The sequence below is a fragment of the Ceratosolen solmsi genome, unplaced genomic scaffold (assembly GCF_000503995.2).
Source record: "Ceratosolen solmsi marchali unplaced genomic scaffold, CerSol_1.0 scaffold47, whole genome shotgun sequence".
NCBI classification, from domain to species: Eukaryota; Metazoa; Arthropoda; class Insecta; order Hymenoptera; family Agaonidae; genus Ceratosolen; species Ceratosolen solmsi.
In genome coordinates this window covers 2,250,735-2,265,195 of record NW_011948419.1, presented here as the reverse complement: position 1 = coordinate 2,265,195, position 14,461 = coordinate 2,250,735, and the positions used below count along the sequence as shown (strand labels likewise).

The window sequence follows — 14,461 nt, the reverse complement described above, 5'->3', positions numbered from 1 at the left end:
CTAATAACATACATAATTGAACTACTTTCCATTGATTTATAATAAGGTAAGTTTAAGATATGAAAATTGCTTCTTGTTGATAATTAAATACATAAAATAAGCTTTAATATATTTATAATAATATTTAATTAAAATAACATATCTCAAATATATTACGATCTAAATATGGGGTACGATTTAAAAATCTTTTTAAAAAAATGCGATAGGATTCTTATAAAATAAATAAAATAATAATTTATAAATTACATTAAATTAGAATATATCTTCACTCATTTTAGATTGATATTTAATCAAATAAACTATAAGCAGAAATCAACGAATTTCAAGGATCGCGGGATTTAGTATGCATTATTAGCCTGTGCGTATTTTCAAATGCTTAATTAATTGTTTCAATTCTTTACTTATAGAATACAATTAAATAAGTTTTAAAATATATTCGTTCATACAATTGATAAATTAAAAATTATTTCCAAAAGATAAAATTAAGACACAACAATCTCTCAACAGCATATAGTTGCGGGTCAATGTAAAAGAAATGAGTGACAAATCTTTAGTGAAGTGTTTATGGTTGATCAGTGTTATGTGTGATGTACATATTGCAGAATTTAGAATAAAATGTGTGTTTTAAAGATTTTTGTTAAATAAGAATATGTTACAGATAAAATCTAGATTATTGCTAGATTTCTGTAGTCTCAGGTATACTTGTTCTATGATTGATTAAAAATAATGTATGTTCGGCTGGATCATAAACAATTAGTTTTCAGTGTGAATAGTATTTTTAAACATATTTGAATACTTAAACATTATTTAAAATATGGATCCAGCTTTACTAAGGGAACATGAAGCTTTTAAAAAGCGAGCTGCATCTCAACCGAGGTAATCATAATTTCAAATTATTTTCTTATGTTCTTTTTGAAGAGGTTATCTAACCTAAAATGATGTTAAAATTTACACTTGCATAAACGTTATTTAATGATATCGATAAATTAAGCATCTCCTTCTTCTATAATTGTTTGATACTAGTTGTAATATAAATATATTAAAGTAATTATTTATTGAAGGAATATATACATTTGTTTAAGCAATGATGTTTAAGATACTTGAAATTATGCTCTGCTGCTTAATAATATTAATTTAATTAATATATAGCTTACCATTACCTAGTATGGAATTACATTTTTGTTTCACAGTTTTGAAAAAAGGAAAAGGGAACCAGAAAAAGAAATTGTTCGAGATGACATACCAAAAAAGAAACCAAAACCATCATCGGTTTCTTCTGGACCAAAACTTGATATTAATACTTATAAGACTATGTCGGGTAGTTCACAAGTTAGATTTGGTATATTAACAAAAATTGTACAACATATGAAAGCAAGGCATCAGGACGGCGAGGATCATCCATTGACTTTGGACGAACTTCTAGATGAAACTAATCAACTTGATATAGGAACCAGGGTTAGATTTTTAGTTATAGATTAACTAATAGTCTTTACAAAGTTACGATTAATTGAATTTAATTTCTTTAAATTTTGATCAAGAGAATTGTATATATTTTTTTCATTGCATATTTTCTTTTGTTTTTGTTTTTGTTTTAAATATAATGGTAATATATAATGTATTGTGTAGGTTCTAAATTTTATTATTATATACATTTATAATATAACCATGTATCAATCCGCCTATTCTTAGAATAAACAATGGCTTTTAATGGAATCATTACCACAAAACCCAAAGATAGATGTGACCGCAGATGGAAAGTATTGTTTTAAAGCTCAATATAGAATTAAAGATAAAAAATCGCTTTTGAGATTATTAAAGCAACACGATCTTAAAGGTCTAGGAGGTATTTTATTAGAAGATATTCAAGAGAGTCTTCCACATTCTGAAAAACATTTAAAAGTAAGCATTTCCATATAATTAATCATTAATCAAATTACGTATTACAGATAATACATTAGCTTTATCTAATTTATTTGTTTGATTTTATTTATTAATTCAATACATTAAGTGTAAATGTACGTACTGTGTAATGATTTTCAGAATCTCCAAAATGAAATACTATATATATCACGAGCACAAGATAAAAAAAAAATAGTTTTTTATAACGATAAGACAGCGCAATTTCCAATTGATGAGGAATTTCAGAAGCTTTGGCGAGCAGTTGCAGTCGATGCAATGGATGATGCGAAAATTGATGAGTATCTTGAAAAGCAAGGAATTAGATCGATGCAAGATCATGGTCCAAAGAAAACCGCACCTCTTAAAAGGAAAAAGCCAAATAACAAAAGAAAACAGCTGAAAAAACCAAGAGATAACGAACATTTGGCAGATGTTCTTGAAACATACGATGACAACAAATGAACATATTTGTGATAATAAAAATTAAACTTTTTACTAAATAACTAGGATAATAGTAAAATTCACGATTATTTATATCGAATTAACTTTAAAAAACGAGAAAAGCTTTTATTAGCTCGATTTTTCGTGATAAGTACAAAAAATAGAGATTGTATGTGAGAAGACCAACATTTAACTCATTACATCTATATCTAATTACTTTAATAATTTCTTCTATAAAAATAGTGTTATATTAATCTTTTGGTAACGCTGAATCACTTTTTCCTCTGGAATATACTTTCGTTGATTTACTGCCCAACATCCGATCAAGCAATGATTGCTTATTTCTTCTTCTGGCTGCCAGTACTTCACGACATAATTCGTGAAACGATTCTGCAACTTGGGTTACCTGTAAATATAAAAACGAATAAATTTTTTTCCATAATTTAATTTAATTCTTATAATTGATGCCACAACATTCATAATCAGTAATTATATGTATACATTTGTATGTTTGTATATAAACTGTATATAATACCTCAATTCCAGTTAAAATACAAAATCAATAAATAGTTACATAATATTTTTAAATTTCGTGTCACATTCATTATAATTAGAAATATGTGTACGTGTTGTTAAAGAACTCACCTGTTCGGCTGCAGTGACCTCACTGAACCAGCATTCAAAATCCTTAGCAAGAATTTCTCCCTCCTCTGTACTAATCTGTCTGAGGTGAATCATATCTGCTTTATTTCCAACGAGTGCCAGAGGCATCGATGCTTCTGGATCAGCAACTGCTAATGCCTCCTTTGCCTTTCGTACAAAAGTAAAGGAATTTCTATCGGTTATCGAATATACAAGAAGTAAACCATCAGCCCATTGTAGTGTTTCCGTTGATGGGAGCTCATCTTGACTCTACGTTAAAATTATTATTGAAATATTTAATATATTTTCAATAGTTCACTATCTACAATCATGATGAAATTAAAATTTGCCGTTAAATCATGGCATTTAATATTCTTCAGTTAAAAAAGTATGTTTAAAATATTAATTTCTTTCTTTTCAATTAAATTTTTAATTAAATTTTATATACATTATTTATCGCAATAAGATTGTAGAATATGATACATTATATGTAGCAATAATTTTTCCATTCCATTTATATTCCAATGAACTACAAATAGATAAATAAAATTTATCTATCTACAGATTTTTAAATTAAAAATAAGACAAAATAAAATATAAATATAATGGAAAAATATATATTTCATTAATAAATGGGGAAAAAAAAAAAAAAAAAAAAAAAAAAAAAATTAAGCTCATAAATCAAATACATTATGGAAAATAAATATTGACAATTATTTAATTAAAATAAATTAGATTTTTTATTACGCATTGAAAACACAATATTGACTTATATGTGATTTTTTACATAATACTGCGATGCAGCTTATTTATAGATTTTAAATTATCATTTAATTAATAAGAACGATTTCTTAACATAATAAAACGGTTTATGCTATTTTCAAAGACACTGCTAGATTAAAACATTTATTTTATTACGAAATACTAATAAAAAATTTTATATTAATTAATTTCATTTGACTATTATTAAAATGTTTTTGATAATAAAATATATAAATAAATTGCATCTATTTTGTATTACCTTGGGACAAAAATCTAATATCTCAAAAAGTATAGGTTCTCCATCTACTAGAACTTCATGTTTGTACTTGTTTTCTAAAAGAAAAAAGAAAGGAATCGTCGATAGTTTGCGTAGCAATGAATATTAATAATAGGATTAGAAAATTTTAAATATATTGCTATATAGACATATTTTGGAAAAAGGTGATGAAATAATTTGTTGCCTCATTAACAGGAAAAGGCCTGGGGCAAGGAAAGTGAGAATATAAAAATGACCTACACTTAACATGCAAATATACAAATACGTACACACATGCTCGTTTCCTCTGGCATCGGACAATCGCGCATCTAATGTCAAATCAGTTGTCTTCGATATATTTAGATCAATGATTGAAATAAACAATGTCAAGAAACAGTTTAAACAAAGAGATATGATAGATACTCTTCTGGCAAATTTTCAAAGCAAACATACTTTCCGTGTGTTAATTTCCTTACCTTGATAAACAATTGTTTTTCAACTGTTAAATATTACATACATGGAAAAACTTGTAGTAATTTTACTAAACTTTACTTTTGAATAGCTCCGCAATGCATTTGTTGCTCTATAGAGTTGTCCATTTAGTCAGAATAAATAAACTTTTGAATAATTATTTTTAAATTACGTTTAAATTAATTTCTTACTGTTCAATAGATTATTGTCGAACACTTGATAAATATATATTTCCTTTCAATTTTACTGTAACTCATTTAAACATTATAGTGTACATAACTAAATAATTTGTTAACTAGCTTTAATGTAAATTTATAGAAGTAAATTAAGTTTTTTTCAAAAATTCTAAAGTAAATAATAATTAATATCAGTTAACATAATTAAGTAAAACTCTAAATATCGACAAAAGATGGATTAACTTTTTTTATTATTTTAATATATGTTTAAGAAATATCTATCATGTTATACAGAATTTTTTTTCCAACAATATATCAAATATACACACATTCTTTATAATTTTCATGAAATACTTTACTAACATTTATTAATAACATACCTGACTGATGATCATATTCTCCGATATATCGTCTTGTTAAAAATCTTACTGTTAAGGCTGTAACAAAAAATATAATTAGTAAAATAATTATAAAAGTATAGCTAATCATTAAATAAATTTTATTTTCACAAAATAGTCAATGGATAATTTATAATGAGTAAAAATTATTTGCATATGAAATTGATATTTTGAAAATAATTCGTAAGAAAACTAAACTTTCGATTTTACCTCCTTTTTTGAAAAACAAAGAGAAATTAGGTATCTTGGCTTTCCAACCATGAAGTCCACTGAACTTGGAAATATATTTAAAAATACTTAAAAATTCATTTTCAAAATATTATTTTACTGTAAATGGCATACACATCGACACACACACACACACACATATTTATTAATTTATTTATGTCTTTTTTACGTATAGCTTGATAAATGAATTGAAATTGTTTCATTCGATATTAATAAATTTTTTAACTTGTATTATATTGTAAAAAATTTATTGTAAGAAACGAATTTTCTGAAAATTTTTAATTTTTATACTTACTTTGATAGAGGAATGCTTGACGCAACAATATACATTTGAATAACGTAATTAAATAAACGAATAAAGACTATTTATTGCAGTGTAATGACTTTTGTACTGATGAATAGTTATATAAAAGAAATTGTAATACGAGTATTAATAATCATATAACAATGTTTAAATAATTTTCTATATTGTAATTTGTAATGTTAAATGAAGAAAAAAATTTAGTTAAGCAAACTTTAAATTAAATTAAATTTTTAAATTAAATAGTTTACGTATTGTATATATATATATATATATATATATATATATATATATATTAACAACTTTAATTATATATATATAATTAAAGTTATTAATATTTCATATAATTTTTATTGTAAAATCATTTACTATTTATTCTGTAAAAGTAATTATCTATTAAATTTATAATCTATTTTAAAATGGATTATCATATTAACTATATAATAACATATTCTCTATATAACCTAATGGAATAATTATTAAATTTAAAAAGGGCTGTACAGTTTCCGTCGTAGATGTTTTTATGACCATTAAAATTTTTATAATTCATATCGATAATCGTATTGTAACAATATTAATAGATTATCACTAATTACCTTTTTACTAATTAATATGTGCATAGTACTGTACAGTTATTATATTAACTAGAAGTTCAAACAGTAATAATAATGTAGTATACGCACATGAACATTCTGAAATAAAATTGAATTGAGCTAAAATAATGTAAATTAATAAAAAAATGAAACCAAACATCTTCAATTGCAGTTCAATTTAATTTCTTTAATATATATTGTTTGTTATAGCATACAGTATTTACAAAAGCATGCTATTATTAAACAATATTAAAAACATAATTTTCTATAAATTTAATATTGAATTGGATAATATCATTCGACTCTTTTAATTGACTTACAAATTTATTAAAAATGAATAAAGAACGTAAAATAATTTATAAATTACTTATATAAACAGTGTAGTGCAAACATCTGGCATTAAATTTTCAATAGACGACAATAATTAAAATTATCAATTTATAATCAGATAGCCATACGTAATTTTCTAAATCTGTAATAATGTTGCTGTTAAAGTGAAATTGGTAATTTATTTATTTTGAAGAGTATTGGCAATTATTATTGTCAAAATAATCATGCCTAAAATCAATTAATTTTTTACATTATATTAATATAGATTAACATTAGATTAATCAGTATTTCTTTAGTCGACATACAGAAAAGTATAGATTCAATTTATCATTAAAACACTGCCTTATAATAAATAATTTGAAAATTACAAACTATCGTAGCAAATTAATGTAATTGTAACTGTACAAAAGCTGAATTAGGTATAAAATATTATTAAAGAAAATTATTTCTATCGATAGCATTGGTAATATAACGATCACGAGGATCGACTAATGATATTTCACGTTCCACAATATATAATGCATAAACTAAATTGCAAATTAAATCTTAATAATAATATTTATTAAACTATCGAAATAAAATGAAGATTTTGAAGTAGAGATTAATGTGAGGGGGCAGGAAAAAAAATTAACGAATAAGGGCGTAGGCATTGCGAATTCGCAACGAGTCACGTAGCCTAGTGACCCGCTTCGTGGTGTACCACACTATTTTTACCCCAGGGGGAAACTAACACAGAACCTTGCAATGTGCCTATAAACATTGCATTACAGGAAGCTTGAGAGACACGAATACCCAAAGATGGGCTACAAAAAGGTCTGGTATCTTTGTTGCAGCAGCGCTTCGACAAGCAGCGAAGCTTCCGTTGTTTTATCTCATTGACAAAAGCCACGTACTGCAGTGGAGAAATTAATATATTCCTCGAGATTGCACATTATTAAAATAAAGAGCGATTGAAGAGAAGAAAATATTAGAATTTATTATATTTCTGGTAAAGACAATATTATTCTTTTCGATTATAATATTCAGCAGTTAAGTATCTCGTGAAGGCTTGTAAATACTGTAACTCTTATTTACAAAATGCCTCCATTAATTTTTATAAAGAAGAGCTTTATTATACAAATTATAATATGCTAATGTCCCAGTCTATTATTCCTTTCGATTCGATTTTTATCCAATCATTTATTCAACTTAATTTTGTCAAAATTATAAGCTTTATTTAAATTATGTTATCAACAGAAAACTTGTAATATCAATGGTATATTGAAATGTTAATAGGTTCAGAAAAACAAAATACTAATTAATACATGAAATTATATCGAATTTTCTATCTGCTAATAAGTTATTTTATTCGAAATTATCATCAACTTAAGTTATAGTGATTTATTTGGTTAAATGCTGTTTATTGATGAACATATACATAATAGATTTGGATATGAAAATTATATTTTATCAGAAAAAGACATGTGTAAATAATTTCATTTTCAAAATATACTTCAGACTAAATATTTATATAATAGAGACCATTTTTTTTTTTTTTTTTTTTTTTTGTCGATAATATTATGAAACATAATAAAGTATAATTGTTTCAAAATTAAAATTTTCTCTATCATTTAAAAATTAAAATAATTATTCGAATAATAATTTAACGCATCCATAAAATAAGAAGCTATTCAACTCATAACTTTTGTTATGATTTGATTTAATTTTGTAATTTATATTTAAATAATTTAATTAATATTAATTATATAATAATATAGATAATAGTTTAATAAAGATATGATTAATAAAATACATTTTATTATATTATTTAAAAATTTTACGATAATGTAATAATTATAATCTTGAAAATAAAATATATGAAATTTGAACTTACTTCTTTCACTGATATTCATGATTATATAAACTAAACTCGTAAGATAAAATTTAAAAACATATATATATTAATAGAAAAGGTATATTTACAGTTTGTGAAAGATTTGTATTTCACGAGTTCTATAATAAAAATTAATCGAATGTTAATTTAATGCCTCGATTTATTTTTCTCAATTGCACGTAAAAACTGTCTTATAACGGCAAAAGATTCGAATAAATTACTCGCGTCTAAGTCTATATTAGTTTGACGTAGCTATGCAAAATAAGAGAATAAAATTCTAACTAACGTAAGAATATTGTTATTCTATGTTCTCTTGTATAAATAAAAAACATGACATCACATTTACTTGTAATAATGAATTAAGAGAATATCCAACTTCACTATTCATATCAACTCGATGAAATATAGGACGAAACACTCAAGATCGAAAAATGATCCAGAAATGAAGATGCCGGAAATAGACCCTTATCGTATCGTCGCGGTATGTCTTCACTGAATATATATTATCTCAGTTTCGTGGAGTAAGAATCTTTCTCTACTTTATTCTAAAAAAATCTACATGTTTTTTCTTCCAAGATTAATCTATACAAATCTATAGACATTCCATGAGTACATGATTTATATACAATAATTTTGTATTTTTCTAAATGTCAAACTATATTATTTTAAACTGAATTAAATATATAGCCGAACTAAATATGTGTTAGTTTATATGGCTAAATTATTCAGTCAATTGAATATTTTAATAATTTAATTATTTATCTATAATTTCACAGTCAATGCTTGGTTGTATTTATTATTATTTTTTCACTATTAATTTCTATTATTCCTAATTATCTTATTCTAAAGGAAAATTAATTGTTCTTCAAATTGTTAACAAAAGCTAAATAATAATAAATGTATACATTGTTTGATAAAGAAATTAATTCATTCAAAAGCATAACTATTCTATAATTTTTTTTTTTTATTATATAAATATGAATATATTTTTTATTGTTTGATGTATTTATTTATTATGATTATGCCCTTAATGTATTTCATTATTCAATTATATTTATTCAAAATAATCAAATTATCTATAATATATAATAAAGCTTTAGTTTTCCATCAAATAATGTTATCATCTATATAAAAATTAAATATAATATTTTACGACTTATACTTTTCTATAATTAAATATTTAAAATCTAATATTCTTATCATTATTATTGTATCAATATACATATGCAACAATAAAGATAAGAATAAAATTTAATGCAAACAATTTATAAGTTTATATTGAATGTGTTAAAATAAAGTTGTAAGAAAATATTGTCCCTATAATATAAAAAATTTGAATTATAAAAGAAGCTAAACTATAAAGATATCATCAATAAAAAATAATAATAATAATTTTGTTGATTGCAGTAATTAATACGAATGTATCGTGTATTAAGTCTTTTATATAATATCATATCTTTACTATCGCTAATCTTAAATTTATAATCATCAAAAGATCAGAAACATTAAATGTTTTGAATGGCAGAGCCATAAACTATATATAAATTATTTTAACGCATATTGGCCAATGAAGTAAGAACGTAACAAAAGTAGAATTTTGCCTCTCGCTTATATTCCTTCGCGATTGCTTCCATGGAAAACTTTAAAAAAACTATAGACTTTTCGAATGCCATATATATAAGTATGCATCTCAACAGTGAGTTTACTGTTTATAAATAGCTATAACGATCTATGCACCTCTCTTTCTCTGCGCAGCTGTCGAGTGAACGAACGATTGAGCGTGAAACTTTGAAACCACATAGTTTGAGATTTAAAAATGCGATGTCAAGATCACAACGTGGAGGTTATTTTGGTCAATAATTTATGGTGGTGAGTATATCATTCGGAAATATAATTGTCACGTTTTTTGGTGGGAATTACATATTTATCGTGAATTTTCATCGAATCTCAACGTAGAATAGCATCTAATATAATCTTTTCAATTATAAGGTATACTTGATAATAAAAATTATGATAAATAAATATAAACGTTGAAAGAGTTTAAAGTAATAATAACAAATATATGATTTCTTAATTTTCGAAATTTAAACACGAGAAATGAAATTTTAAATACCTTTCTTATATTCTGCTCATTTCAAAGAAAACTTTAAATAGATTCTTTCGCGTAAAAAGAAAAGCTACGAATACCAGAAAATAATTAGATGATATACATAATAGAATCTAAGAACTGAAATAAATTTGATATATTTATAATGTTATAGAGATGAGAAAATGAATAGAGGAAAAATGATAAAAGACAATTTTAGAAAAAACAATATAGATATAATACACATTTGATATTTATTTTAATAATTTTGTTTTTCAAAATACTAAAGTTAATTAGATCTGTTTAATTAGATTTTTTCGATATTCAGAATTTTTTGCATAAGATAAATAGTATTTTTATATTAATTTTAGTGATTTGAAAAATGAGCATTGAAATGAAAAATTTAGAAAAAAAATTAGAAATGAAAAAAAAATTAAATTCAAAATATATATATATATATATATATTAAGAATTCTTTTAGAATTAAGAATTATATTAAGAAGCTAAAACATATATAGATGTTTATATATATAGATGTTTATTAAATAAATTTAATTTCCATATTACTGTTATTAGTCATTAAAAGCTGAATTGAATATTTTACTTTTAAGCATATCAATACATAAATCATCATGAATATTTACTTTTTGTTCGTAATTACATTGATATTATATTACCTAATGGTTTTATCTAAATTCTTAAATTCTTCTATCCAAATTCTACTGCTCATATCCGAAAAGTAAAAGAAATATAAAATAAACCACAAAGTGGTAATACAAACAATGAAAGATAAATTAACATGATTTTATATATTTCAAAGCAAACTAATGCAATGAACAAGAGCTATAGTAGTAACGAGCTACGGATAATTCAGATTTTGAATCTGATTTGGGTGAAAAAAGACGATTTACGGAATTATTTATTTCAAGTAACTTAAACACGTGCTATTACTGAAAATACACACGAAATTGGCTTCGCTCACAAGCACCAAATGTCCATTTCTCTACTTCCGTAACGCAAAATACGTGCCTACCACTTGTGAGTACTAGGTTGCTGCTCTGTTGGTTATCGGTTTTAAACAAAACTAAACTTTCTAAATTCCCTCGCAATTCTATTACTTCATTGGCACTATATGTTTTATAAATATATATTAAGCTCTATTGATTTAAGAATTATTTAATATTAATAATTAATAATATCTTTGATATTTATATTAAAAATCACTCTTTCAACCATTGAGCAATTACCATATTACCAAAAGTAGAAAATCAAAATATAATCGTCGATGATATATAAATATTATTGCATTATCTTAGGCCATTTAACGTTTACATTATATTTATAAAGAAAATAATAAATAAGTAATTCAAACTATATTTACTTTTAAATGCTTATAAAAATTGATTATTTTCAAATATATCTGAGGGACGAATTTTAATAGATAAAATTTGTACGACAGATACACTGCTTTGAAAACGTAGTCAAATATTAATTATTTGGCAAAGATAATAATTAATTTTAAAGAAGTTTAATAGAATATTGATTTCTTTCTCCCTAAATAATTTCTTATTATATTATTATTTTATAATATTATTACATTACTATTATATTTGATTATTAAATTCTATTAAACTGCATTAAATATAATATGAATAAATATAATTACGATATATATATATATATATATATATATATATATATAGTATATGCATCTATACTTCGATCATTTCAATGATTTACTATAAAATTATAAATAATTAACAATAACATTACTGGATTGAATAATAGAACACATTTTCAATATATACTTCTAAGAAATTTGTATTTATAATATTTCCATGCCTGTTGTATTAAAAAAAAAAATATTTACTTTTTAAAAGGCACGGCTTCCGTGCCCTCCTTAACAAATCAAAATAAATAAATCCTTATGATAATTAGTGTGACGTTTACTATATATCCACCTACTAATGAAAATATAGATAGTTCTTAAGCTTTACGTTTTAAAATCTTTTAAAATACTTAGGCATGCAATCTCTAATAATTTATAAGAGTTATTTTAAAACTCGGAGTTATCTATACACTTAAAATATTTATAATTATCATGCAACTATTATTTTTAATGTATTAAAGTTATTATTAAATTGTTGAAATGATGAAATATTATTGAATTTTTTGAAATATATTTTTATTAAATAACAGATAAAAGTATTGTAAAAATATAACTAATATAAATTTTATTGTAATTTCTAATTAAAAGTAAATTTAATTAGGCAGACATTAAAATTTTCATTTTCTCGTATGATCGTTTATATAGTGAAGTGTGCGTGCGAGCGTGCGTGCGAGCGTGCGTGCGTGTGTGCATATGAAAGTAATAATTTTATAAATTTCAAGAATAAAACAAATATTAAATGAATGACGGAAGAAATAAAATATTTGACAGATAGTAATATACGATTTCATAGTAAAGATTCAAATTTTCAATGAAAATTTATATTAATGTTTTGTAATAGAAATTTATTTATCTAATAATTTTCCGACTAATACTCTATTACAAAATTCTTATGAAATAATGATACATTTCATTTGTATTTTCTATACAATAGCCATGAATATTATTTATTTTCTTCGCTATAAAATTGTTCTAATCGTAAATATCATAATTTATTATAAATATAAAAATACGCTTGGTAATGAATGTAAATAATAAAATTTGATGCTCAAAAACCGATTTCATATAAAATAACTTTGAACAAAATTTATAACGATTAGATATAATATTTTTATAATTTTAAAAATATAATGTCTACATCTGTTATAGATTTTCTACTAAATTCAAACTATTTTAATAACATATAGTACCAATTCAATAAATTTCTAAAATTAAAATATTTAACAATGTCAATGTGATTTTTTCATAAAATGTGAAAATGTTTTCATTGAATTATGATGGAATCGCTGACGAAATAGAAATTTCAAACATATTTAAGTATTTCGATTACAATATGTTTATGAAATATATATCTAATTTTATTAATAAATAACATAATGAAAGATAGTTTACACTGTCTCTTTTATTACATGTTATAATGCATTTGCCTGCGTATTTAATTAAATAGAATATCCCAATATAATAATAATAACAAATATATTAATATAATAGGATAATTTAGTATTTCAATTATGTCTTATAATAAATATTGAGATTCCTAAAATAAATTATAATCTATTATTAAGCTAATTATTTGCTTTTATAAGTACTATTGTAATGTTTTAATGAGGAAACAATAAATATTTGAAGAAAAAACACTTAGCTTATCTGTATCTGAATTTCTTTCAGTATAAATGTATAAACAAACTATAAGAAAATGAAAATTTCAATATGTCATCAAAATTATTATTAAATTATTTCTATAAAATTTGGACATTTAACAAATAATTATGTATAAGAACATCGGTTTAGAAGTAATATTATTTACATTGAAAATTTATTAAAATTTATCAAAATTTATGCGTTTCAATAAATCCAAATTATCAGACGTACCACTTTTTCCAACTCCTGGTGCACCAATTACAGCAACCTTAACTTCGCAAAGTGTACTCTTCTTTCTACGTATACCCCTGATTGCATTAGATGTCATGATTAAAACATTAGGACATTAACTATTACACTGTCGATTCACGGCGTAGATATCTAATTATCAGTACACATATGTATTTCTCATCGGCACTAAAAATGAAAAAATATTCACATTTTAAAATTCTTCTCGACTGTAATAAGCTTTAATAGCGTCGCTAAATATTCTCAACCTCAATGTTTAATGGATATATAATTGATTGCACAGACGCTCACATTCTATCTTTCTATATTTATTTCATCTACATCTCATTTTCATTTAGTGTATTCATTTTATTCTCTGTTCCTCTTTATTTTTCCCTCCTTTATTTAATTAATAATTATTTGTATTCGACGAAGCAAGGACTTCATTAGTAGTATTCGCGGATCAT

At 23.5% G+C, this 14,461-nt stretch overlaps 2 protein-coding genes across 2 annotated transcripts; one reads left to right on the top strand and one right to left on the bottom strand.

Moving 5' to 3' along the window:
- The first annotated feature begins 589 nt into the window (after positions 1 to 589).
- TfIIEbeta (transcription factor IIEbeta) lies at positions 590 to 2,389 on the top strand. Its single transcript, XM_011497458.1, has 4 exons — positions 590 to 876; positions 1,191 to 1,455; positions 1,690 to 1,899; positions 2,041 to 2,389. Exons 1-4 carry the CDS (start codon positions 815 to 817, stop codon positions 2,359 to 2,361), a joined length of 858 nt encoding a protein of 285 aa, XP_011495760.1. The 5' UTR covers positions 590 to 814; the 3' UTR covers positions 2,362 to 2,389.
- Positions 2,390 to 2,440: 51 nt separating this feature from the next.
- LOC105360535 (ras-related and estrogen-regulated growth inhibitor) lies at positions 2,441 to 14,179 on the bottom strand. The gene is made up of 5 exons (XM_011497457.1): positions 13,998 to 14,179; positions 5,028 to 5,084; positions 4,004 to 4,077; positions 2,986 to 3,252; positions 2,441 to 2,746 (listed from the first exon to the last, which is right to left on the bottom strand). The coding sequence occupies exons 1-5, from the start codon at positions 14,092 to 14,094 to the stop codon at positions 2,591 to 2,593; spliced, it is 651 nt and encodes a 216-aa protein (XP_011495759.1). The 5' UTR covers positions 14,095 to 14,179; the 3' UTR covers positions 2,441 to 2,590.
- Between the last annotated feature and the right edge of the window lie 282 nt (positions 14,180 to 14,461).

What these genes read in the sequence shown, in the direction of transcription:
- TfIIEbeta (XM_011497458.1), top strand. Translation starts at nt 815, where the DNA reads ATGGATCCAGCTTTACTAAGGGAACATGAAGCTTTTAAAAAGCGAGCT. An exon ending in AACTTGATATAGGAACCAGG is followed by an intron (nt 1,456 to 1,689) that starts GTTAGATTTTTA and finishes GCCTATTCTTAG; the next exon opens with AATAAACAATGGCTTTTAAT. An exon ending in ATTCTGAAAAACATTTAAAA is followed by an intron (nt 1,900 to 2,040) that starts GTAAGCATTTCC and finishes AATGATTTTCAG; the next exon opens with AATCTCCAAAATGAAATACT.
- LOC105360535 (XM_011497457.1), bottom strand. Translation starts at nt 14,094, where the DNA reads ATGACATCTAATGCAATCAGGGGTATACGTAGAAAGAAGAGTACACTT. An exon ending in ACCAGGAGTTGGAAAAAGTG is followed by an intron (nt 5,085 to 13,997) that starts GTACGTCTGATA and finishes TTTTTGTTACAG; the next exon opens with CCTTAACAGTAAGATTTTTA. An exon ending in AGGTCACTGCAGCCGAACAG is followed by an intron (nt 2,747 to 2,985) that starts GTGAGTTCTTTA and finishes TTATATTTACAG; the next exon opens with GTAACCCAAGTTGCAGAATC.